This window comes from Hemiscyllium ocellatum, chromosome 6 (assembly GCF_020745735.1).
Source record: "Hemiscyllium ocellatum isolate sHemOce1 chromosome 6, sHemOce1.pat.X.cur, whole genome shotgun sequence".
NCBI lineage: Eukaryota > Metazoa > Chordata > Chondrichthyes > Orectolobiformes > Hemiscylliidae > Hemiscyllium > Hemiscyllium ocellatum.
The window spans coordinates 38,977,834-39,001,283 of record NC_083406.1 but is presented as its reverse complement, the minus strand read 5'-3'; the positions used below and the strand labels follow the sequence as shown (position 1 = coordinate 39,001,283).

Here is a 23,450-nt window from a genome sequence, read left to right as displayed (position 1 = left end):
TATTATACTGACTGTTACCGGATGTGTGCAATACTCTTTCTTTCTTTATTGATGTAAGTAGCCACTGCCCAAAAAATAATAGTTCATGCTGATAGAATTAAACATGTAGCCACATCCCAGGAATTCAAGGGAGGTTTGACTAGAATTGTTGAGCATTGAGACACTTTATACAGTTGCAATCTACTACAATATTGTCACATGAACACGTCAATTTCTGCCATTTTAGCAGACTGCTGACAATATCCAGTAAGAACTATTTGAAATAATACAAATTTACCTTAAAACAAGAGAATATTTGATATGTAGTAATCAACATGATGTACATCTAAAGCAATAAATGGCAGATTCAAAGTGCAAAGTTAATGATCAAGTATAAAAAGATTTGCAACAGATTCAAAGGATTTCATAAAAGTGGAGCTTTTTGATAGTAGGCAATAGAAAGTCTCAGAAAGGGCTGAACAAGTTTGGACATGAAGTGAACAGTTAAAATTCTGCAAATGGAAAGGATTGCGTAATATTGTGAAGTTAAAAATGAAAATTTTATAAGCAAGTTATTAACAGCTGGAAGTGATTATTAGTATCATGACTTTCTTGTGTCCATAGATAATCTGCAATGATCTACCCAAATCCAACCCTAAGGTGACAGTTATCAGTGGCATCAGTAATTAGGCATTAATGACATAAAATAATTAGGTCAAAGGATTACAGAGATCAAAAATCCAAGTGTTCAGTAGGACAGTAGAGTGGGATTCTTCCTATTTCACTGACTTATACAAATAACTTGCCAAATGGATATACAATAGACATTATAAAGGTCCTGCAGTACAAGACCTGGGGTCATGCCAACCAGGCAAAGCAGATGCTGGCTGTTCCTCATCCTGACGGCTCCCTCAGAACTGGCATCAGGCCATTAAACTGTGTTCATGCTAATTTGTAGGTGTGCAATAACAGTCACCCTGGGAATACATTTCAACACTGCATGATTCCATGGGTTGTAATATCCCTGTTCTTACTGCTATCAGAGACGATGTTCAGGTCAGGACTTGCAGGAACCTCAGAACTTCTGCACGTCAGTTGTTTTCTTGAGCATGACTTTTCTTCTCTCAGCAAACACATTAGCATTTTAGAATCTCTAATTCCTAATTTTTTTTTCAATTGAGATCATACTTCAGTTAAGATTTAGTTAGATGTCACAGTGCAGACCCTGATCAAAATTTTCCTTCTCTTCGTGCTCTAGTTAAACATGTACCATTCATAAGTAACATTAGTAGAAGGCTCAAAGTGGATCTTCACAGACTTCAAATTTTCTCCAGTCTGGCTGTTCTGCAACTCTGTGAGGTCTGGGTTGTAACTGAGCTTGTAGTACTTGTCCCCCAGTACTGATAGCAGGATCGCAGCTCTTACTCATTCACATTTTCTGTTTAGCTCTGTGGCTATCTCATAATTTTGCTATTAAAACTGGAAATATTCCAATTCTGTTTCGAATCAACTTTCTTCCCCATAGGGACAGGACTGAAAAATTCATAGCTGTACTGACTCATCCAGCAATGTCAAGTTGGGAATAATAGTTCTAGTTACTTTTTTGCTGCTCCTTGCAATAATTGATTTTCTTATAATTATTAAAATTTACACAATTTAAGCAACACACTGTGACATCATGCTCCATGCTTTACTGATGGGCCAATGAGAGTTTAATTTAGATAAATGCGAGGTGCTGCATTTTGGGAAAGCAAATCTTAGCAGGACTTATACACTTAATGGTAAGATCCAAGAGAGTTTTGCTGAATAAAGAGACCTTGGAATGCAGGTTCATAGCTCCTTGAAAGTGGAATCACAGGTAATTAGGACAGTGAAGGAGGCATTTGGTATGCTTTCCTTTATTGGGCAGAGTATTGCGTACAGGATTTGGGAGGTCATGTTGCGGCTGTACAGGACATTGGTTAGGCCACTTTTAGAATATTGTGTGCAATTCTGGTCTCCTTCCTATCGGAAGGGCGTTGTGAAACTTGACATGGTTCAGAAAAGATTTACAAGAATGTTTCCAGGGTTGGACGATTTGTGCTATCGGGAGAGGTTGAATAGTCCTGTTTTCCCTGGAGCATTGGAAGCTGAGGGGTGACCTTATAGAGGTTTATAAAATCATAAAGAGCATGGATTGGATAAATAGACAAAGTCTTTTCCCTGGAGAGGGAGAGTCCAGAAGTAGAGGGCATAGGTTTAGGGTGAAAAGGGAAAGATATAAAAGAGACCTGGGGCAATTGTTTGGCACAGAGGGTGGTACGTGTATGCTTTGAGCTGCCTGAGGAAGTGGCAGAGGTTACTACAAATGCAACACTTAAAAGGCATCTGGATGGGTATATGAATAGGAAGGGTTTGGGGGGGCATGAACCAGGTGCTGAAGGTGGGACTAGATTGAGATGGGATATCTGGTTGGCATGGACAAGTTGGACCGAAGGGTCTATTTCCGTGCTGTGCATCTCTCTGACTCTAAGATTCTATAACCCCTGCCTTCATGCCTAGATAATAACTATCTCAAAGATCACTTAAAGTATAACAAGTTAGAGTGTACAGGGTACCATACGCAAACATATTTCTCCAAACAGGTTAAGGAACGTAAGTGGCCAGCCACTTACTTAGCCACTTTGGAATCTTGATAGACCGCACAATGGACGGGCTGTTCAATAACTCCTCCATCTGCACCTTTTTAACAGGTCAGGAACAGGCAGGAACTGGCAGGAGAATTGCCACTGGATCTTATGTGCCACCTTTATCTTCAAAGCCACTAGCAAGAGGGTGAAAAATCCAGCCTAAGACTTTTATCAGATACTCAAAAAAAAATTCCAGCAAGTCCAAGCCGCTTCTTCAGAGAACAACCTGCTCACCTTTCCGTTAAGTTGCTCAATCTTTCTTACTATCAAAGTTTTATACATTTTAAGGGCCTTTCTGTCACATGGGCTTAGTTCAGGTAAATCTTTGAAGTTGAGGAAGACCATGATTCTTTATTTATCTTTTCCATATATTTGTTCAAAAGCTACTTTGGGATCATTGTTACAACACTTGATTTAAAAACTATAAGAGACATAATTTTAAAATTTCTTTCTGACATACTTTTTTTCAATGAATGTTAATCAGATAGTAAAAAGGAGACATTGTTGTGGCAGGTCACCAGATCACATTTTCCAGATTCTGTCAAAAGATGCCTATATCATAATACTCTTCCACATTACAACAACACCTTATATATGCATCTCTTATTTATATTCCATTATAGCTGACAAATTGGGGAAATAATGCAAGGAGGAATAAAAATTTGCTGAACAACACATACTAGGGAACATAACTATGGGGTGAATCTTCAGATTTTCTAATTTGGTAATTCATGATTTAACTTCTGGTGCAACATAAAAAGTAAAGTCACCATAGTCCTACCAGACCATATGGTGCTCTCTTACTAGAGAGAGAGAGAGATGACTGATGATGGATTAACCTAAGGGTCAATTGTCATTCATGTAAATGATTTGGATGTGAATATAGGAAGCATGGTTAGTAAAATGAGGAGCTGGATAAAGCACAGCAGGTCAAGCAGTGTCAGAAGGCATGTTGATGTTTTGGGCAGGACCCTTCATTCGGACTGGGAATGGGGTTGGGGGCTGAGAAATAAGTAGAGGGAGGCGAGTGGGGCTGGGGGAAACGTATGTGGGATGGCAATAGGTGGATGTGCATAGAAGGTGAATGAGATTGGCCAGTGGGAAAGGTGAAGCAGAGAGGTGGGAAGGAAGATGAACAAGTTAGATTAGGTCAAGGGGGAGGGCTAGACCTGGGATGAGGTAGGAAGGTGGGGAGATTTGGAACTGGTGCATTCTATGTTGAGGCCATAAGGTTATAAGCTGCTGAGGCTTACATGTAGCCTTGTTTTGGTAATGGTGGAAGCTCAAGGGTGAGTGGGAAGAGGAGCTGAAATAGCTGGCAACAGAGAGGTGGGGTTGATTGGCGAGTGTGGACTATAGATGTTCCCTGAACCAATCCCAATCCTCAAGTTTGCATTTGGTCTCACCAATGTATAGAAGACCACATCGAGAGCAATGGATACAGTAAATCAGATTCGAGTGAATACAGGTGAACCTCTGCCAGACTTGGAATGATTCTTAGGGACCTTGTATGGCAGTAAGAGAAGAACCTGGGAAAGGTGCAAGGTGTGGAGGAATGGTTGGTGGGGAGTGTGGACCTAATGAGTTGCAGAGGGAACGATCCCTATGGAAAGCAGATAGGGGTGGGGAAAGAAATATCCTTTTGGTGGTGGGTTCTGACTGCAGCTGTGAAAATGGTGAAGTATGGTGCATTGGATTTGGAGATTAGTGAAGTGTAAGGTTAGGTACGGTTTCTGTCCCTGTTGTGTTTAAGGGTGGGGTGTCTTGGATGTTTGATGGCAGAGGTGGAAGATGCAGTTGAAGGCCTTGTTGATAATGGGGAGGGAAAATTACAGTCGTTGAAGTTGGAGGACATTTGGGATGTCCTGGAGTGGAATTGCTCATCCTGGGAACAGAGCAGAGGAATTGCGATTGCATTTTTGCAGTGGTGGAGTGGGAGGATGTGTGGTCAAGCCTACTATAGGGGACGGTGGATTTGAAATAGATGTCACTGCTGAGTCGGTTGGAGAAGGAAAGGTCCGGGGGGTGGAGTGGTGGGTGTCAGAAATGATCTAGGTGAATTTGAGGGCAGGGTGGAAGATCTGGGTGAGGTGGATGAACTGTTCAAGCTCCTTGTGGGAGCACAAGACAGTGACGATACAGTCATCGATTTAGTGGAGGAAAAGGTGGGGCTGGAGTCGGCGTAGCTGGAAAAGAGGGATTGTTCCACATATCCTACAAAGAGGCCACCATAATTCGGATCCATGCAGATGCCCATAGCCATCCCTCTGCTTTGTGGAAGTGGGAGGGTTCAAGGGAAAAGTTGTAAAGGGTGAGTACCAGTTCTGCCAAGTGAACGAGAGTGTTGGTGGAGGGGAACTGATTGAGTCTGCAGAAGAGGAAGAAGTGGAGGGCTTTTAGGCCGGGGAACTGAAAGTCATGGAGAAAGTAGAGGGTGTGAGTGGCATCCTGAATGTAGGTGGACCTAAGAGGACAAGACAGAGTCAGTGATGAATTCAGTGGGCAGGAGCAGGCAGAGACAATCGGTCGACACGGGGAGTCAAGTTTTTGGATTTTGGGTAGGAGATAGAAACAGATGGTGCAGTGTTGGGGAACTATAAGGTTGGGGACTGTGGATGGGTAATCTCGCTAGGCGATGAGGTTGTGGATGCTCCTGGAAATACTGGTTTGACGATAGGAGGTGGGGTCATGGTCAAGGGGGCAGTAAGAGGAGGTGTCAGTGAGTTGGTGTCTGGCTTCAGTGAGGTAGAGGTCAGTGTGCCAAACTACTGCTGCACCTCCCTTGTCAGCTGGTTTATTGGTAAGGTTGGGAAGGGAGCTGACGGCTGCACATTGTGAGGGTGGGAGGTTGGAGTAGATGAGAGAGGTGGAGAGATTGAGGTAATTGATGTTGCAACAGCAGCTGGAGATGAAAAGGTCAAGGAAAGGTAGGAGGCCAGGATGCGGTGTTCAGAAGGGTGGAGAAGGGGTCTTCGGAGGGAAGGTCTGAGTCATGTTTGAAGAAGTAGGCACAGAGGTGGAAGCGGCAGATAAAGAGTTCAACATTTCAACATGTATGAAATTCATTAATGTGTGGGCGCAGTGGAATGAAGATGATTCCTTTGCTGAGGACTGACTGTTCATCCTCAGTGAGGGGGAAGTGTGGGAGAATGGTAAATACCTAGCAGGACTTGGGGCTGGGGCCTAGTGTTGAGCTGGATTTGGGAATGAGAGTGGAGATTGCTTCTGAAGAGGGAGTGTGTGGAAGTGGTCATGTGATCGGCAGTGACGTTAACAGAGGTGGTGTTGTTGATGAAGATGGAATTGACGTTGTCGGCAAAGGCAGAAGTGATATGGTCAGTGGCAGTCGCAGGGGCAGCGTGGTGGGTCCAGTCTGCAAAGGCGATGTGGTCGGCAGGATCGGCAGAAAAGATGTTATCCTCTGTGGCTGCGTGGATGGCTGAAGTGACCGTGTGGTTAATGGTATCGGGGATTCAGAAGGTAAGTGGATCTGGAATGGTCGAGGAGGTCTGGCTTTGAAGGTAAGTAAGGGAGAGTATTGTGTATGTTCATTTTTTGATGTCCGATATGGTGAAGAAAAAACATTAGTTCAAGCTGTAGGTCTTTCTGAGGATGAAGAATAGCAGAGGTCCTTCACAGGTCTGAGAGAGTGAGGCCCTGAGGCTGACTGTAGTGAGAGAAGATGCAGTACATAACAGCAAGTGTGGAGCTGAGGATCCAGAGGGAGAACCATTTCAGGAGGCTTTGGATATGCTATAGGTAGTGGTTGTTATGGTTTTGTCCAAATTGCGACAGTCTGAATATTGTCTGGAGTCCATGGGTGATAAGCCAGCTGTGTAGGCAGGTGCTGAGGAAGGAGACATAACTGTAGTAATGGGATTGTTTCAGGATGTGGTGAAAGAGCTTCAAGGTGATGGAGATGGCCAGGGGTTGCAGTGGGAGAGACACTCGCTGAGATCTTTGCAGCGGGAGGAGGAAGAAACCCTCTTCAAGATGAGCATCCTTTGCAGAGGTTTCGCAGTAAGGTTTGCAGCAACTTGGAGATAGTGAGGAATGCAGATGCTGGAAAGTTAGAGTTGATAAAGTGTGGAGCTGGATAAAGCACAGCAAGTCAAGCAGCATCAGAAGAACAAGAGAGCCGAAGTTTTGGGCAGGACTCTTCATCAGAACTGGGGAGAGGGAAGGGGACTGGGAATTAAATAGAGGGAGGGTGTCAGACTGGGGGAAAGGTAGGTGGGACGGTGATTGGTCGGTGGGAAGAGACCAAAGAATCACTCCAAGTCTGGCAGAGGTTTACCTGCAATTCCACTAACCTGATTTACTGCATACTTTGTTACCACGTGGTCTCGAATACATTGAAGAGATTGAGTGCAAACACGGGGATCAATTTGGGAACATCTATGGTCCACATGCTCTCATCAAACCCACCTCCTAGTTGCCAGCCATTTCAACTCCCTCTCCCTCTCCTCTAATGATATGTCCATTGTGAGCCTCCTCCACTGTCAAAATAAAGCCACATGTAAACTGGAGGAAGAACACCTCATCTTCTGCCTCAGGAGCTTACACCTTATGGCGTCAACAGCTTCCAGATCTCCCCATCCCCCACCTCATACCAGGCCCAGCCCTCCCTCTCCACCCTACCCCTTAATCTGATCTAACCCATCCATCTTCCTTCCTACGTACCCCTCCACCATTCCCACTAACCAAACTCATTCACCTCCTACCTACATCCACCTATGGCCATCCCACTGCCTTTTTCCCCAGCCCGATCCCCCTATCTATTTCTCAGCCCCTCCCCCTCCCCAGTCCTGATTAAGGATTCTGTCCAAAACATTATCTCTCTTGCTGTTCTGATGCTGCTTGACCTGCTGTGGTTTTTCCAGCTCCATATTTTATTGACTCTCACTTTCCAGCATCTGCAGTCCAGTTGACACTAAAATTGGAGGTGTAGTAGATAGCAAAGAAGGTTACCTCAGAGTAAAATGGGATCTTGGTCAGATAGGCTGAGGAGTGGTAGATGGAGTTCAATTTAGATAAATGTGAGATGCTATATTTTCGTAGGGCAAATCAGGGCAGGATTAATACACTTAATGGTATTGTCCTGGGGAGTGTTGCTGAACAAAGAGACCTTGGAGTGCAAGTTCATAATTCCTTGGAGGTGGAGTAACAGGTAGATAGGAGAGTGAAGAAGGTGTTTGATATGCTTGTCTTTATTGGTCAGTGCATTGAGTAGATGAGTTTGAGTGGTCATATTGTGGCTGCACAGAACATTGATTAGACCACTTTTGGAATCCCGTGTTCAATTCTGGTCTTCCTACTGTAGGAAAGATGCTGTGAAACAAGGAGAGGGTTCAGAAAAGATTTCCAAGGATGTTGCCAAGGTTGGAGGGTTTTATTTATAGGGAGAAGCTGAATAGGCTGGGGCTATTTTTTCTGGAACATCGGAAGCTGAGGGGTGACCTTATAGAAGTTTATAAAGTGATGAGCGGCATGGATAGGGTGAACATTCAATGCCTTTACCCCAGGATAGGGGAGTCCAAAATTAGAAGGCAAATGTTTATCGTGTGAGGGTAAAGATTTAAAAAGCACCTAAGGGTCAACATTTTCACACAGAGGATGGTGTGTGTATGGAATGAGCTGCCAAACTAAGTGGTGGAGGCTGGTACAATTACAACATTTTAAAATCATCTGGATAGGTATATGAATAGGAATGGTTTGGAAGGATATTGGCCAAAAGCTGGCAAATGGGACTAGATTAATTTCGGAAATCTGTTCGGCATGGACAGGGTGGACCGAAAGGTCTGTTCCTGTGCTTTACAACACTATGACTCTATAACACACCCCAGAAAAGGAAAGTGGTTGAGAATGACAGCCCTTCACATACTTCACAGAGCACAGTAATGAGAATACAGTGAGTGAACGCATTTTTATTTATTCATTGGTTGAGGATTTTGCTGGCTGGATGAGCATTTATTGTCCATGCTTGCATGCCCTTCAGAAGATGGTGTGAGCTCCTTTCTTAAACAATTGCAGTTGTTGGGGTCCAGAGGCATCCATAGTGCTATTCGGACCATGACCAGTCTCCAGGGTCTTTTAGAATCACTTTCAGCAAATTTTATCAAAGGATTCTGCTTTGTGTCACATTGGATCATCATGTTATATTACAAACAATTAACTTTCACAGTACAAGAAGGATTGTTTGCATTACAGTGGTATTACCGGAATGTTGTAACTAACTGTGGTGGTTAAAAATGATCCTTCAAAGGAATATACCAGAAAGTGCTAGAAATGCTCAGCAGACCTGGCTATATCTGTGGTACAATGCTTTGAATCACTATTACTTGGTTAGAGAAGGATTTTAAAGTAGTAGAAAGAAATGCTAAGCATTTCCAGACCTTTCATCTTCTTTATTTAACTTTTCCGGCATCCACAATACTTTGCTTTTATGTTAACCTCATGGAAAGATCTGCTTAATCTTTAAATGGTACACTGTACAATAGCCTGTTAGGTAGAGAGGATCTCATATACTGTTGCTTCAGATATTTTCATCTAACAACAGCAACGCAGTGTGGGTAATGATGAAAAAGAGCTGTGATCAATTGCTTTCCTCACATATGTCTGCATAGTGATGATGTGTTATACTCTAGAGAGCAACCGATACAGTATATCCTGTATATCATACTACTGCATAAGACATCTGTTCACATTTTTATCCTATTAAAGCTGACAAACACCTGAAACTGTGCAGGAAAAATAAAAAGCTGCTGAAGTAGCATCTGTTACAGATCATAAGTGTGTGATAAGACTTCATAGCTTCCAATGTGGAGTAAAATAGCAAAGAAACTTACATAAATCAAATGTTTAGTTGTGACATAAAATAACTTCATATTTCTCTCATGCTCCTCACTTATCTCAAGACTTTCTCAAGTAACAGAGATGGCTAATGAAGGGAATGTACTGGATATTTTCTCTATGGTCTTTCAGAAAGTGTATGACAAAGTCAATAAAAGACTTGTTCACAAATTGAAGCTCATGCAACAACAAGGTCAGTGTCAGCTTGGATAAAATTTTGGTTTAAAAGAAGATAACAGTGAATTGTGGTTGTTGTGCTTATCTATGCTAAACCATACAGAGGACTGGTAACTCAAACAGTGTGTGTGCATTTGTTTGAAGGAATAAAACTATAGAAACAAATCTAAGAGTTCACACATTTGATTTCTAGCTCTGCTGATATTATCAATCTGAAGAACACATGAGTGTATCCATCACAACCTGTTAATGATGGGTAGCATTAGTTCTAGATATGCCCCTTAAAAGTGGTCAGATGAGAGGGTGGGAGATAATGGAGTTCTTCAACAGTTAGTGCTATTATCACTGCATATATATTTATGTAATAGTATATCATGGAGTTTCATGAATTAGATGAAGAGGAAGGAGGCACTCTTTTTCCTTTTTCTAATTTACTTCCTTCACCATCCAGGTTGGTGAATAACTGGCAAATTATTCTATGACATTAACTTGTCAGTACAATTAAGACACGGCAGGGCAGCTTGGCCAAGTGGAATATACAGCTTGTGGAATGTCATGGATACACTAAATGTCCAAAATGCAAATGTTTGCAGGAAGTGCGGTTCCCTGCATAAACTTGAGCTCTGGATTTCACAACGTGAGTGATGGCTAGTGTCACTGTTGAGCATCTACATAACTGAAGACAGTATGGATAGTTTCCTTAGGGAGTAGTCACACTGCAATTTGTGGGGAAAAACCAGATAGGTAGTGCGAAGTCCCAGAGACATTCTTATTCACAGATTGGTTTTACACAGTGAATACAGGTAAGAGTGATGATCCTTCAAATAGAATGAAGTTAGAATGAAGTTAGAATGCAGTTAGAATGAAGTTAGTGTTACCTCTGGTGGCTCAGCTATACAGAAGGAGAGGAAGAAGAGTGGAAGAGTGGTCCTAGGAGGGGATCCTTTCATTAGGGGATTAGACAGGAGTTCATACAACCTGATTCCAGAATAAAATACTACCTCCCTGATGCTAGGGTCAACCACGTCACAGAGCAGCTGTAGGACATTCTACAAGGAGAGGCTCCATGTTGGCACCAGTGACTTGGGTAGAAAGGAGGACAAGGTCCTGAAAGTAGATTTCAGGAAGCTAGGAGCAAGATTGAAAAGCAAGACACCTAAAGTAGTTATCCCATGTTTACTTCCAGTCTCTCATGCTCGAATAGAAACAGGAGAACTGAGCAATTGAATATATGGCTAGAAAACCTATGTGGTTAGGACATCAGATTACAGGGCAGTGGGACCAGTTTTGGGCAGGTGGGACGTATGCGAGATGTACAATCTGCAATTTAGAAAGATCAGAAATAAAACTCTCTTCAGGAGATTTGCTGTTGCTGTTGCTGTTGCTGTTGGGGAGGGGTTAAACTAGACAGTAGAGGAATAGAATCTAAGTGAGAGCTGTGATTCAATGGAAGCAAAAGTGGTAAAAGGGAATAATGGGATAGTGAGCCAAAATAGAGTATAGGCAATACAATGGTAAATGTCAATGATTATTTGAGTGCATGAATTGATTGTAAATGTATGTTTTCATTAATATTGCAGAAATGCAGCTAAGGCAAATCAAATTTGTGAAATAAATATCCAATGATGTTCTCCTTTTTAGGAGGGATAGGCATCAAGGATAAAGATGTGGGATAGCACTCCGAATAAGAAATGAGATCAGTACATTTGTAAAAGAGTATCTTAGATTGAAGGACTAAGATGAAGAATTAGCTTAGATAGAGCGAAGAAATGGCAAAATGGAGGACATATTGTTGGGAGTTATTTCTAAGCCATAGATGGTAGAGCTAATTTTTGGTTATGGCATAAATCAGTAAAACAGAGATGCATGACACATGAGTAATACAATTATAAAGGATGATTTAAATTTACATATCACCTGGGTTAACAAAGTCAGTACTAATGCTGTAGAGGATGAATTCCTGGACCTTGTATAACATGAAGATTTGAAACTGTATGTTAAGAAGCCAACTAAGGATTGGGCTATTTTGGATTTGATGTTGTCTAATAAAAAACGTGCTACCATGGAGATTTTGGAAATGGAGAACACAATATGATTGAATTTTGCATGAAGTTTTAATGTAAGGTCATAAGATGTTGGAGAAAAACAAATCATTCAGCCTATCAAGTATGCTCTGCCATTCAGTTAGACATTGATTGATCTTATGATGCTCAACCCCACTTAACCCCATAATCTTTTGATTAGATCTCTGATTAAAAATGTGTCTATTTCAGTTTTGAATGTACTTAATAATGTACTAAAAAGGCAAATGTTATGTTAGCATTAATTTGAAAGATATTTGGTGCAAAAGTCAGGATGTCTTGCTGTGTTTATATAGAGTCTGGGTGAAACTGGACCTACAAGATTGTGTACAGTTTTGATATCCTTATATAAGGAAGGATATACTTGGGATAAGTTAGTGCAATGTCTGTATTCTCTAGAGTTTTGAAGAATAGGAGTTGATCTCATTCGAACTTCAAAAGTTCTTATAGGTCATGAGAAGGTCAATGTAGATCATTTATTTCCCTTGGCTTATGACTCTATAAGTAGGAGACATAGTCTCAGGACAAGAGGTATTCTATTTAAGATGGAGGTAAGGAATTTCTTCTTTCAGAGAGTGGAGAATCCTTGGAATTCTTCTGTGGAACCTTAATCACTGAATCTATTCAAGACTGAAATTAACAAGTTTCTGGAGATCAGTGGCATTAAGGGATATGATGATAGGAATTTGGATTGAAGTAGGAGGCCAAACACCTCACTGAATGCTGGGCTGAGCAGCCTACTTCTATTCCTTATAGTCCTATGTTCCCAGGCATAATTTGTGGCAGACCATAAGGATGATATTAGTTAACTGCAATACAATTTAGAAAGGTAGCAGAATGGATAGACAAAAGACAGAAGAGTGAGAAAGGATAAGGAGGCAATATTGAGACAATGGTAAAATTTAACATACATTCAGGGAGAGTGAATGTGCGTAGATTATAGCACATATGAAAGAGTAGTTAGCAAAGCATATTGGACCCTAGACTCCATAAGTGGAGGCATTGAGTACAAAAATTGTGAACATATGCTGAGCTCCACATTGTCCCCAGTAATAGTATTTCAATCAGTTCTGGAATAATGTGAGTAAGCTTGTCATGGTGCATAGGAGATTTACCAGAGATAGGGGAATTTAGTGACGAGGTTAGGTTGGAGAAGCTGGGTTGTTCTTCTTAAAGCAAAGTTGAGGGGATATTTGATTGAGGTGCAAAAGATTATTGGAGGTTTGCAAAAGTTACACAAGAAAAGTTGATCCCATTAGTTAATTGCATAAGGAGTAGGGGACACAAGTTTAGGATTTTGAGAAAACAATATAGGGTAATGTGAGGAAATTATTTTGTCCAAAATGTGGCGATGACTTTGAACCTGCTGCCTTTGAGGCTGGTGGAAGTCAATACAATTAATAATTTCAAAAGAAAATTGGATTGACATGGAAGCAAAATTAACTTCTAGGTCTCTGGGGGATAGAGTAGATGATTAGATATTAATATTCCCCACAAGAATAATCTGACCATGTGAACTAGAAGCAGGAGGAGGCCACTCAGCCCTTGAGTCTGCTCCACCACACAAAAAGATTATAGTTGACCTCTTAGCCTGTCCAACCATTTTGTTTAAGGCAACCTGCACATTTCAGGTATCAGTCTGGTCAACCTTCTTTGAACTGCTACCAGCACATTGATGTTCTTCTTTAAATAATGAGACTAATACAGTGCGCAGTGCTCCAAATGTGCAGTGCTCCAAATGTGACCTCATAAATGTCCTGTATAACTGAAGAATACCCTCCCCACTTTTTTTTTCAATTCTCCTATAATGAACAGTGACATTTTGTTACTGTGAAATTTTCCAATTATTTTCTGTACCTGCAAACTACCCTTTTGTGATTCACACACAGTGACACTCAGACCCCTCTACATCTCAGAACTCTAATCCTCCAACATTTAGATAAGATGCATCATTTTATTTTCACTTCTAATCTGGACAAATTCACATTTTCCCACAACCTACTTTATTTGACAGATTTTTATCCAGCCACATTATAGCCTCCTTATGTTTTGGAAGTAGGTTTACTCGCTGAGCTGCAAGGTTCATTTTCAGATGTTCGTTATGTCTTCTTTACAACTTATTTTTCTAACTACTTTTGTGTCATGAGCAACTTTGGCAGCAATAACTTAAGTGCCTTCCTCCGAGTAATTTATATAAACCGTAAGAATTTATTTCCAAGCACTGATCCCTGTGGCATTACCCCTCATTACATTTGCCAACCTGAAAAATATCTATCTATGCCTAATCTTTGTTTCCTGTGAAGTAGCAAACTTCATTCCATGCCAATATTAAAGCATTTAAATGATGATATTTTATGTTCCACAGTAAATTTTTTATTGTGGCACCTTGTTAAATACCTTCTGGAAATGTAAAAACAATATATCCTGATATTGATATAATATGATTTTTATTTTAAAAAGCCATGTTGACTTTGCCTAATTACCATGTGCATCTGTAAGAGTCCTGCTCAAGTATCTGTAATAATAGTTTTGAACATCTTCCCTATCTATAGGCATTCAGCTCAGAGATTCCTGTTTCTTTCTCTCCTTCCCTTTTTGCATAAGATGTAATGTTCACTATTTTCTAATCTAATGTTACTATCCCAATAGATAATTTTGGAAAATAAAACTAGCACAACAATTACTTCACTTCTTTTAAGGCGCCAGATCAAAGTCCATCAGATGCTAGAACTTGTCAGTTTGCAATTTTCACAATTTGCTCAGTACTATTTTGTATTAAGTTGCTCTTTCTGTTACGTTTCCTGATTTACAGCTGTCTCTGGGATCTTACTTGTATCTTCGACTGTGAAAACCAACTTTTAAAAAAATCTGCATATCCACCATCTCCTTGATCCAAGCAGAACACATTCTGACAAACTAGTCATGTTTTTATGAGAATTAACTTTTTAAAAGAAACCTGGAACTGACACACTCATAAATTATGTCAATTATCAATGCTACCCATGATCATTTTGTCAAAAAATATAAAGACCCTCTCTTCACAACCACTCCCCAGCACCCATAGACAAATACAATTGGTTTTCAAAGATCCCACACACAGCCAACAATGGAATACAGACGATTTTTTGACATTTTCTTTTTGCAACGTTTTGAATCAAATTGTGTATAACATTGGAATATAAATGTAAGTGATTTGTGTTCAACAAGTGAGGTGTAAATTTCGCTTGGAGCATGGTGACCTCATTCTCCCCTCCCCCAATTAAAGCGTTCATTGATGCATTCCAGCGCTGCTGCTCAGACCTTCTGGCAAGGCAAATCCTGGCATAAATACAAGCAGGACTTGAAAAGGCTTTGAGAAATCACAGTGTTCAGAAAAAAAAGCTCTGTTGCCAAAGATAAAATCTACCATTCTTCATTTCTTTCATTAAGTAAAATCCTTTTTATTTTATTTTTACTTTTATTTTGTTTTCAACTTGCATGTAAAATGTTGAAAAGTCTTCTATTGCTACATCTCCACAGGAAATTTGGGACTCAGGATCGCAATGTTTGTCCCTATTCAGATTTATAAACCAAATGTTAATGTCAAACCAGAGAGAGTGAGGATGAAAGACATCGACAAATCTGAGAAAATTGAAGCTGTCCCAATCTGAAGAGTGCAGCCTCATTAAGCTCATGTTGCACTGCCTCCCAAGAGGCAGGTGGCCAAAGCAGCAGCCCAATCAGATGTTCAAGAAATGTCAGTCACCGGAGGCGACAGTCAGGATCCCTGGGATGGTTCCAAATGAACATTTGCTGTAAGCTGTGTTGAGTAGAGTTGAGGGAACATCAGTGATCAGCATGGCTGCTGAGGGGTTTGAAGTTGATAGGCCATCCCACACACCTTTCCCCCCTCTTCTATTTATTCTCGGTCCCCTTCACCATCCCCAATCCTGATGAAGGGTCCAGCCAGAAATTTCAACTCTCCTGCTCCTTTGATGCTGCTTGACCTGCCATGTTTTTTTAGCTCCACATTTTATCAACTTTGGAGGTTATTCATCTCATTTTCAGAATATGACAATAGGAGTTCCTCAGGGCAATGTCTGAGGCCTAACCATCTTCAGCTACCTGCTTAATGACATTCTTTTAAACATAAGGGCAGAAGTAAGGAAGTTCATTGATAATTGCATATTGTTTAGCAATTTACATAATGCCTCAGAAACTGAAGCAGTTCATGTCTCTATGCAGCAAGACCTGGCGGGTATCAATACTTGTACTGATCAAGTGGAAAGTAGCATCGTATCACACAAGTCCCAGGCAATTACCATTTCCAGGAAGAGCAAATTTAGCCATCTTCTTTTCTATTCAGCGGTATTACCTTCATTGAATACCCCACTATCAACATCCTGGGAGTTGTTATTGACTAAAAACTGAACTGGATCAGCTATATCAATACTATAGCTACAAGGGCAGGTCAGAGGCTGGGGATTCTGCTGTAATTCATCCCTGGCACTCCAAGTCAGGAGTATGATGCAAAACCCTCCACTTACAGCTCCAACAACACACAAAAGGTTTGACACCAACCCAAACAAAGCAGCCCGCCTAATTGGGATCTACCACCTTCAATATTGACTCCTTCAACCACTGATGCACAGTGGGAGCAGTGTACCAAGGACATTTAGTGTTGAGCAATAAATGTTGGTCTAGCCAATAAAGGCCAAATCCATGGAATGAAGGATTGTAATCTAATGAATCCAGTTGTTATCAATCACTGTTGATTTTCACACTAGACCAGTCAGTTCCTTGACAGGAACCTGACAGGATAAATCATAAATTTTGTGTTTATTTTTCTCACTAAAGTGATTTTTTAGTCAAATATAAGTGCACAATATAGCAGTCTTTGTTTTAAGAGTAAAATTTTTAAAAAACTTATTGACAACTAAAATGAGGACAGACAAGAAAAAAAAACACCTTTGTTGTCTTATAACTCAAGATTCAAAGAATTTTAAGCACACAGTAGAAATCACCTAAGGACTGTTTGTAGATTAAACAGAAATAACAGCTTTGAATCTGAATCAATATATATCCTGGTACATTTTACAAACTTTATTGCAATGCTGATAACATCTAATGCTATATCTCTAGCAAGACATAGTCATGCTCATTTCCAAGATTCTTCTCTTTTTGTTTTAATACTTTGATGGACTTGAAGTTATTAAGATTTCAACTCATCTGAAACTATAGAAAACTCTGAAGTATTATTTATCTTATACTAATGGGTTAGCTTCATTCCAATGCTATACTATCTCTGATAATATTTCAATTCCTTTTCTTCTAACAAAAATAACTTCAATAAAAACTTATCTTCACTTGTTTTATACTGACTGACTCCTAATCCTCCAGACTGCGGTTAGTAATGACTTATTAATCTAAAATTGCTTCATTGTTTTATACAGTGTTTCTTAGGAATACTGCGTAGCACTCCATCAAAAGACTTCTCAGCACTTTGGAGGTTGATATTATATTCTCTCTCAAATTACTTCACAACACAGACGGAAAAATGAAAGTCTGAATCTGAAACAGAATTTGTTGGAGAAACACAGCAGGTCCTACAGCACCTGCAGAGAGAAAGAAGACTTAATGCTTCGGTTCCAGTGACCCTTCTTCAGAACTGATTGTAGCTAAGAAAACTTTGATATACATGCTGAAGACAGGAATTGGGTCGGGATTAGGGGTGGTTTGGTGTTTGGGGGGTTTGGGGGAATGAGTAACCGATAGGTGGAGATCAAGCCCAGAGAGAGAAAGCATGTTAGCCATTACCTTTTTCTTTGTCTGCCCAACTGTTGTTCTCTCTCTGGGTTCCATCTTCACTTATCTTTTATTCCTCCCCCGCACCATCCTCAGCATACTTACCAACCTGTTCCTTATTGCAATCAGTTCTGAAAAAAATCACTGGACCCAAAAAGTTGACTCTGCTTTCTCTCCATAGGATCTGCTGAGTTTTTCTAGCCATTTTTGTTTTTGCTTACGATTTCCAGCATCCACAGTTCTTTTGGGTTTGTTTTTGTTCCGAAGCTGAAACGTCCTCCCACTAAACCTTCTGGAAGGCATCTCAAGGAACTTTTTCTCACTTAGAGTTATGGGTATTGCAGTTTTTAAAATCAAATTGTTAACTGCTAATACAGACAAATCCCTGAGTTTGTTAGAACCCCAAGAACCTGTAATAAACACTATTAAAATGTTAGCTTACCCCACCCACACCTGCAAACTGAGATTTTGTGTGTGAAGTTATTTCTTACCCACACCTTGACTTTAGTTTTTAGTTTATGGCCCTAGTCTTCGATCCTATTGATAAAATTATTTTCTCTCTGTTTGTCCCAACAGTACCCTGTTATGATAAGATAGTTTTGCTCAAATTATCTCATAATCTTCTAAAATCCAAATTATACAAGTCTTAATCTTTGCTTTAGAGTATAAATACCACTCTGTTGCTAAGGTTATGCTGCACTCCATCTTAGGGCAATATAGGTGAGTGGTATCCAGAACTGAAAATAATGCTCCAATTGTTTTCTATAATCATATACCTCTAACGTAACTTTGTATTATTGAGATTAAAAACTCAATATTCCTCAAGCTCATTTCACTAATAATGGCCAGTGGCAATTTAACAGTTAATGACGTGGACTCGCAAAAACTTATAGCTTTTCTCTGTTTAGGACGGCAAAACAGTGGTGTATTGATGGCATGATTAGACTAGCAATCTAGAGATCTAGGCTAGTAATCAATGGATGTGGGTTCAAATGCCACTGTGAAAGTCGATGGGATTTGAATTAAATTAATGAACCTGGAATTGAAAGGTGGTCAGTAATGGTGACCATAAAACCAGCATTTATTGTGATAAGAATCCATTTGGTTCATTAATGTTCTTTTAGGAAAGGAAATCTACTGCCTATATGTGACTCCAGACACATGGCAATGTGGTTGACTCTTAACTGCTGTTTGAAGTGGCCAAACAAGTCACTCAGTTCAAGGGCAATTAAGGATGGGTCACAAATGCTTATTTTCCTAGTGACATTCACATCCTGTGAAAGAAAGTACTTGTGTTTTCTATTCTTGAGCGCCTATATTGCATGATTTTGTGAAGTCCACATAGGTAGCAATGCTGTACAGTTAGTCTCCAAATGATGATGTGTACAAGGCAGCAGTCTCATGCCCCTGTGTTAATCAGGTGACTTCTAACTTCCGGATTGCACTCCATGTGAGCATCTATGTGAAGCAGAAACTGCTTTACCAAAACACTTCATTTGCAATACAAATGTACCTGAAAACAGCCTGTTCCATTCTAATTTAACTCTCTATCATAAAGATTTTATGATTGCATTAAATCAAAAGACATTTTTATATGTTGAATGCTGTATATTTAAGTCAGCTTATTTTTTTTCTCTCTTACAGATACCGCTACTGTGAAATGTTGATGGACTTTAATTCCTCAAAAATGTTGACCTGGATTCTTATTCTAAGTGCAGTTTTAGTTTTAATCAATTCCCAGAAGGCAGATACTTCTGATAAAGAAGTGTGTGAGAATCTGTGCTCCTGCGAAGAGAGAGATGGTTTGCTGCATATAAACTGTCAAAACAGAGACATTACTGAAATATCCCAAATAAAACCACCCCAGACATGTACCTATAATCTTAACATACAGGAAAACCTTGTTACCACATTATATCGCAATGGTTTTCTCAAATTTAAGAATGCTTTGTCATTACACCTGGGCAAAAATAACTTGCAAGACTTGGAGGCTGGCATTTTTACTGGCCTTAGTTCTCTGAAACGCTTACATATAAATGGTAACTACTTGGAAGTGCTACGAGAGGGCACATTTCGAGGACTGGAAAATTTGGAATTCCTTCAGGCAGACAATAATTTGATTCACATTATTGAGCCTGGCGCATTCAGCAAGCTGCACCGGTTAAAAGTACTAATCCTGAACGACAATGCAATCTCTTTTCTTCCCACCAACATCTTTCGCTTTGTGCCTCTGACCCATCTGGACCTTCGTGGAAATCAGTTAGATTCACTTCCTTATGTTGGTCTGCTGGAGCACATTGGCAGAATAATGGAGCTTCAGCTGGAAGATAACCCATGGAAATGCGACTGTGATTTATTGCCACTCAGATCGTGGCTAGAAAACATGCCTCCCCAGTCTAATATTGGCAATGTTGTTTGTATGCACCCATTTCGACTGAAAAGCAAGGTGTTAACTAAAACATCCATTCCTGAGATTTGCCCAATGGGGTCTGGTACTGACTTTGAAGAGCCCAGAACTTCAATCCATTTAGTGGTAACTCCGGTTGCTGATAGCAATCACATCAATATTCACAATGCAAATAAATCTGTTTTTAAAGAACCTAAAAATGATCCATTTATTCCACAGCCTGATGGACAGGATGATGGTAAAATTCCTACAACACAGCCTGGATCACATCCAAAATCACCCTGCACAACAACTTGTCATTGCAGTACACAACCAAATGTTGGGCAGATAATGAAATGTCAAGAAAGAAACATTAAGAGTTTAACAGACCTTGTGCCTAGTCCCCCACATCCAGTAAAGCTTTATCTCACTGACAACGTTATCCAGTCTGTGGCAAAAAATGATCTCCTAGAATATGGCAGCTTGGATGTATTACATTTAGGCAACAATCGAATAACACTAATCGAGGATGGTGCTTTTGCCAACCTCACCAATCTCCACAAGATGTATTTGAATGGAAATGGTATTGTAAGATTAACAAAAGAAATGTTCATTGGGCTCCATTGCCTCCAGTATTTGTATCTGGAACACAATATAATTAAAGAGATATTACCAGGAACGTTCAGTGTCTTACCACAGCTCAAGGTCTTATATTTGAATAATAACCTCCTTCATAGTTTTCCTCCACATATATTTTCTGGTGTTCCACTTTTACGGTTAAATCTTAAACACAACCATTTTATGCATCTTCCTGTAAGCAATGTGATTGATCAACTCGAGTTTCTAGTTCAAATTGATCTGGAAGACAATCCATGGGATTGCACTTGCGACTTGATAAGCTTGAAACAATGGATGGAAAAACTCAGTAAAAATGTAACTGTGAGTGAGATTATGTGTGAATCTCCTGAGAAGTTCGCCAAGAAAGATTTGAAAATGTTAAACAATGAATTGATATGTCCTGGATTAATAAATTTCCCAGCTGCACCAACACAGTCAAATGATATCAGTCTAGTCACAGCAGCCACAAGTACAGCGTCTAGCCTTCTGAATTCTATCATGGACACAGTGCCACTTTCTGTTTTGATTCTAAGTATGCTGGTGGTGTTCATTTTGATTGTATTTAGCGCAGCCGGAATAGTGGTCCTTGTGCTCCATCGTCGGAGGAGATCAAAAAAGAAACAAAAAACTACTCCAGTGCAGGACTGCAGTCCATTGCATGTTCAGTATAGTGTATATGGACACAAGAGGACCCATCATACAGAAGAAAGACCAGATGGAAATATATATGAGCAGCATACGATTAATGCAATCGGTCCAGTGTGCAGAAGCCGTCCTTACAACATTAGAGATGTAGAGCTGGAAAATGAAAATAAAGATGGAATTGAACCAAAAATGATATATAGGAGTCACATGATGAGAGAAAAGAATTCTATGCTCACAGGTTCCAAATTTAGTGTAACAGAGCAGACCCCAGAATTCATACCTCTCTGTGATCCTGGTTCAATGTATAGAAATATGCTTGAGAAAGAAAGAGAGCTTCAACAAATTGGAATTGCTGAATATTTGAAGAAAAATATCCCACCTCTACAATCAGAACTTGATGTTCGATATCCATCAAGACATGAAGAGCTGAAACTGATGGAAGCGATCATGTATTCGAGACCTAAAAAGGTTGTGGTAGAAGAGACAAAAAATGAGTATTTTGAGCTGAAAGCAAAACTACAGGCTGAGCCTGACTACCTAGAGGTACTGGAACAACAGACAGCAGTAAACCAACCATGATGTCTGGAAGGATATTAACATTTTTATCTTGGTTGTTACATTGTGATAAATAAGCTCATTTGCTATTCTAAGACATTAGTGCCTTTACAGATGGTTCTCTTTTTTCTACACAAAATACAGCAGTAATCCTTATTAATCTCAGGGATCGATGGACAAACCATTGGAACAGCCATTGAGAATGCAGATACCTGTGCAGCAACTGTCAATAGCATTTGTTTCACAGTATGCAGGGACTGTGTGTGGTAGTCAAGCACATAGCTTTATAAAGTGACAGGACGATCATTTTGTAGTTGTAAAGACATCCTATTAATATAATCTAAAAATGTTATCATGTGAGCCAATGGTGGTTAAAAGAGGTAACCTGAAGGTATGATTACTGCTTGTATGCACATTTAATGGGAGCCTTATTTTCAAGGCTACTGGTTTGCAGTTTTCATGAAAAAAAGGACGTGAAATCACGGAACGGGATCCCCAAAACAACAGTAATAATTGCATGTAACAAAACAAAATTTGACTTATTCAGTCAATGTAAACAAGCAACTTGGCTTAATTTTATTTTAGTTAATGTATATTCTGACAGCCTGTTACAATTTCATTGTCTGATATTGGGGTGTATTACATGACTTCTGACAATCCAATCTTCTGATGCTGCTGGATGTTAATTTACAGGATAGACTATAGTTTGTACTTGAAAATCTGCAAGTCTGAAAAATCTACTGTATGAAGCAGACACAAAGCTGGCTGCACACTGTATTTAGACGATGTCATGTTCCTCTTTGTGAAGTTTCTCTTACATCGTTTATATCATGAGGCATTCCCAGGTCCTCCAAGCCCAGGACTCCATTCACTTTTTATTTTGAGAGAAATTTAAACAAAATAATTTGTGCTATACATTTGCAAGTCTTCAAATCACTCAAAAGTTAAAAGCTAACACATGTAGGGTAAAACCAAGAAGCACACAAAGACCAAAATGCTGAAGGATACATTTTGTTTCAAATATTATATAGAAGTCTGCAAGATATTTTTTAAGTTACAAAAATGTAAGATTCTGAAAGCTATTTATTCTGTACAGTTTTGCAAATAAATCAGGGGTGCCTTTCTTGTAAAAAAGTAATATGCGCACTGAACTTCTAGTTGAAATAAAGTCAGGATGAAATAAACTGTTCTTTTATTGTGTCTTTCCATTCTGTCTCACTGCCATTATGAAGCCAACTTATTCCAGCTTAGTCCATAACCAGGAAGTCCCCAGGCAGCACACCTGCTCACATCTCACTAAACATCTTCAGTAATGTTTCCAATGCAATTCTGGTACCGCTACCATTGCCACTGAGAGGAATTCAGTGGTAACATGCACAGTTTAGACCATTTTCACCATCTACAGTTTGTCATAGAAAGCAGCCCATATCAGGCCTTTAACTTTGTGCGCATCAGCACCTCCTCAGCTGACTTCAGTCATTCACGCAACTTCAATCAGCTGTTTGCATTGTAATCAATTGTGGGAAGGTGTGGAATTTCTGTAGATGTACCACAGAAAGTATCTGGACACATCACAGTTTGGCACAGAAACGGATCTACCCGAGAACGCAAGAAATTACAGAATTGTGAATGCACCCCAGTCCTTCACGAAAACCAGCCTTCCCTCCATTGACTCTGAAGATTTTCCTGCTATCTCGGGAAAGC

At 40.0% G+C, this 23,450-nt stretch overlaps 1 protein-coding gene across 2 annotated transcripts in view; it reads left to right on the top strand.

Moving 5' to 3' along the window:
- Positions 1-22,855, top strand: part of slitrk6 (SLIT and NTRK-like family, member 6) — a 33,413-nt gene extending 10,558 nt beyond the window's left edge. For both annotated transcript variants that reach the window (XM_060826537.1, XM_060826538.1), the window contains exon 2: positions 19,187-22,855. In XM_060826537.1, the coding sequence (XP_060682520.1) occupies positions 19,203-21,770 (2,568 nt within the window). In that variant the 5' untranslated portion in view covers positions 19,187-19,202 and the 3' untranslated portion in view covers positions 21,771-22,855. The remainder of the gene's footprint in view (positions 1-19,186) is intronic.
- The last annotated feature ends 595 nt before the right edge of the window (positions 22,856-23,450 follow it).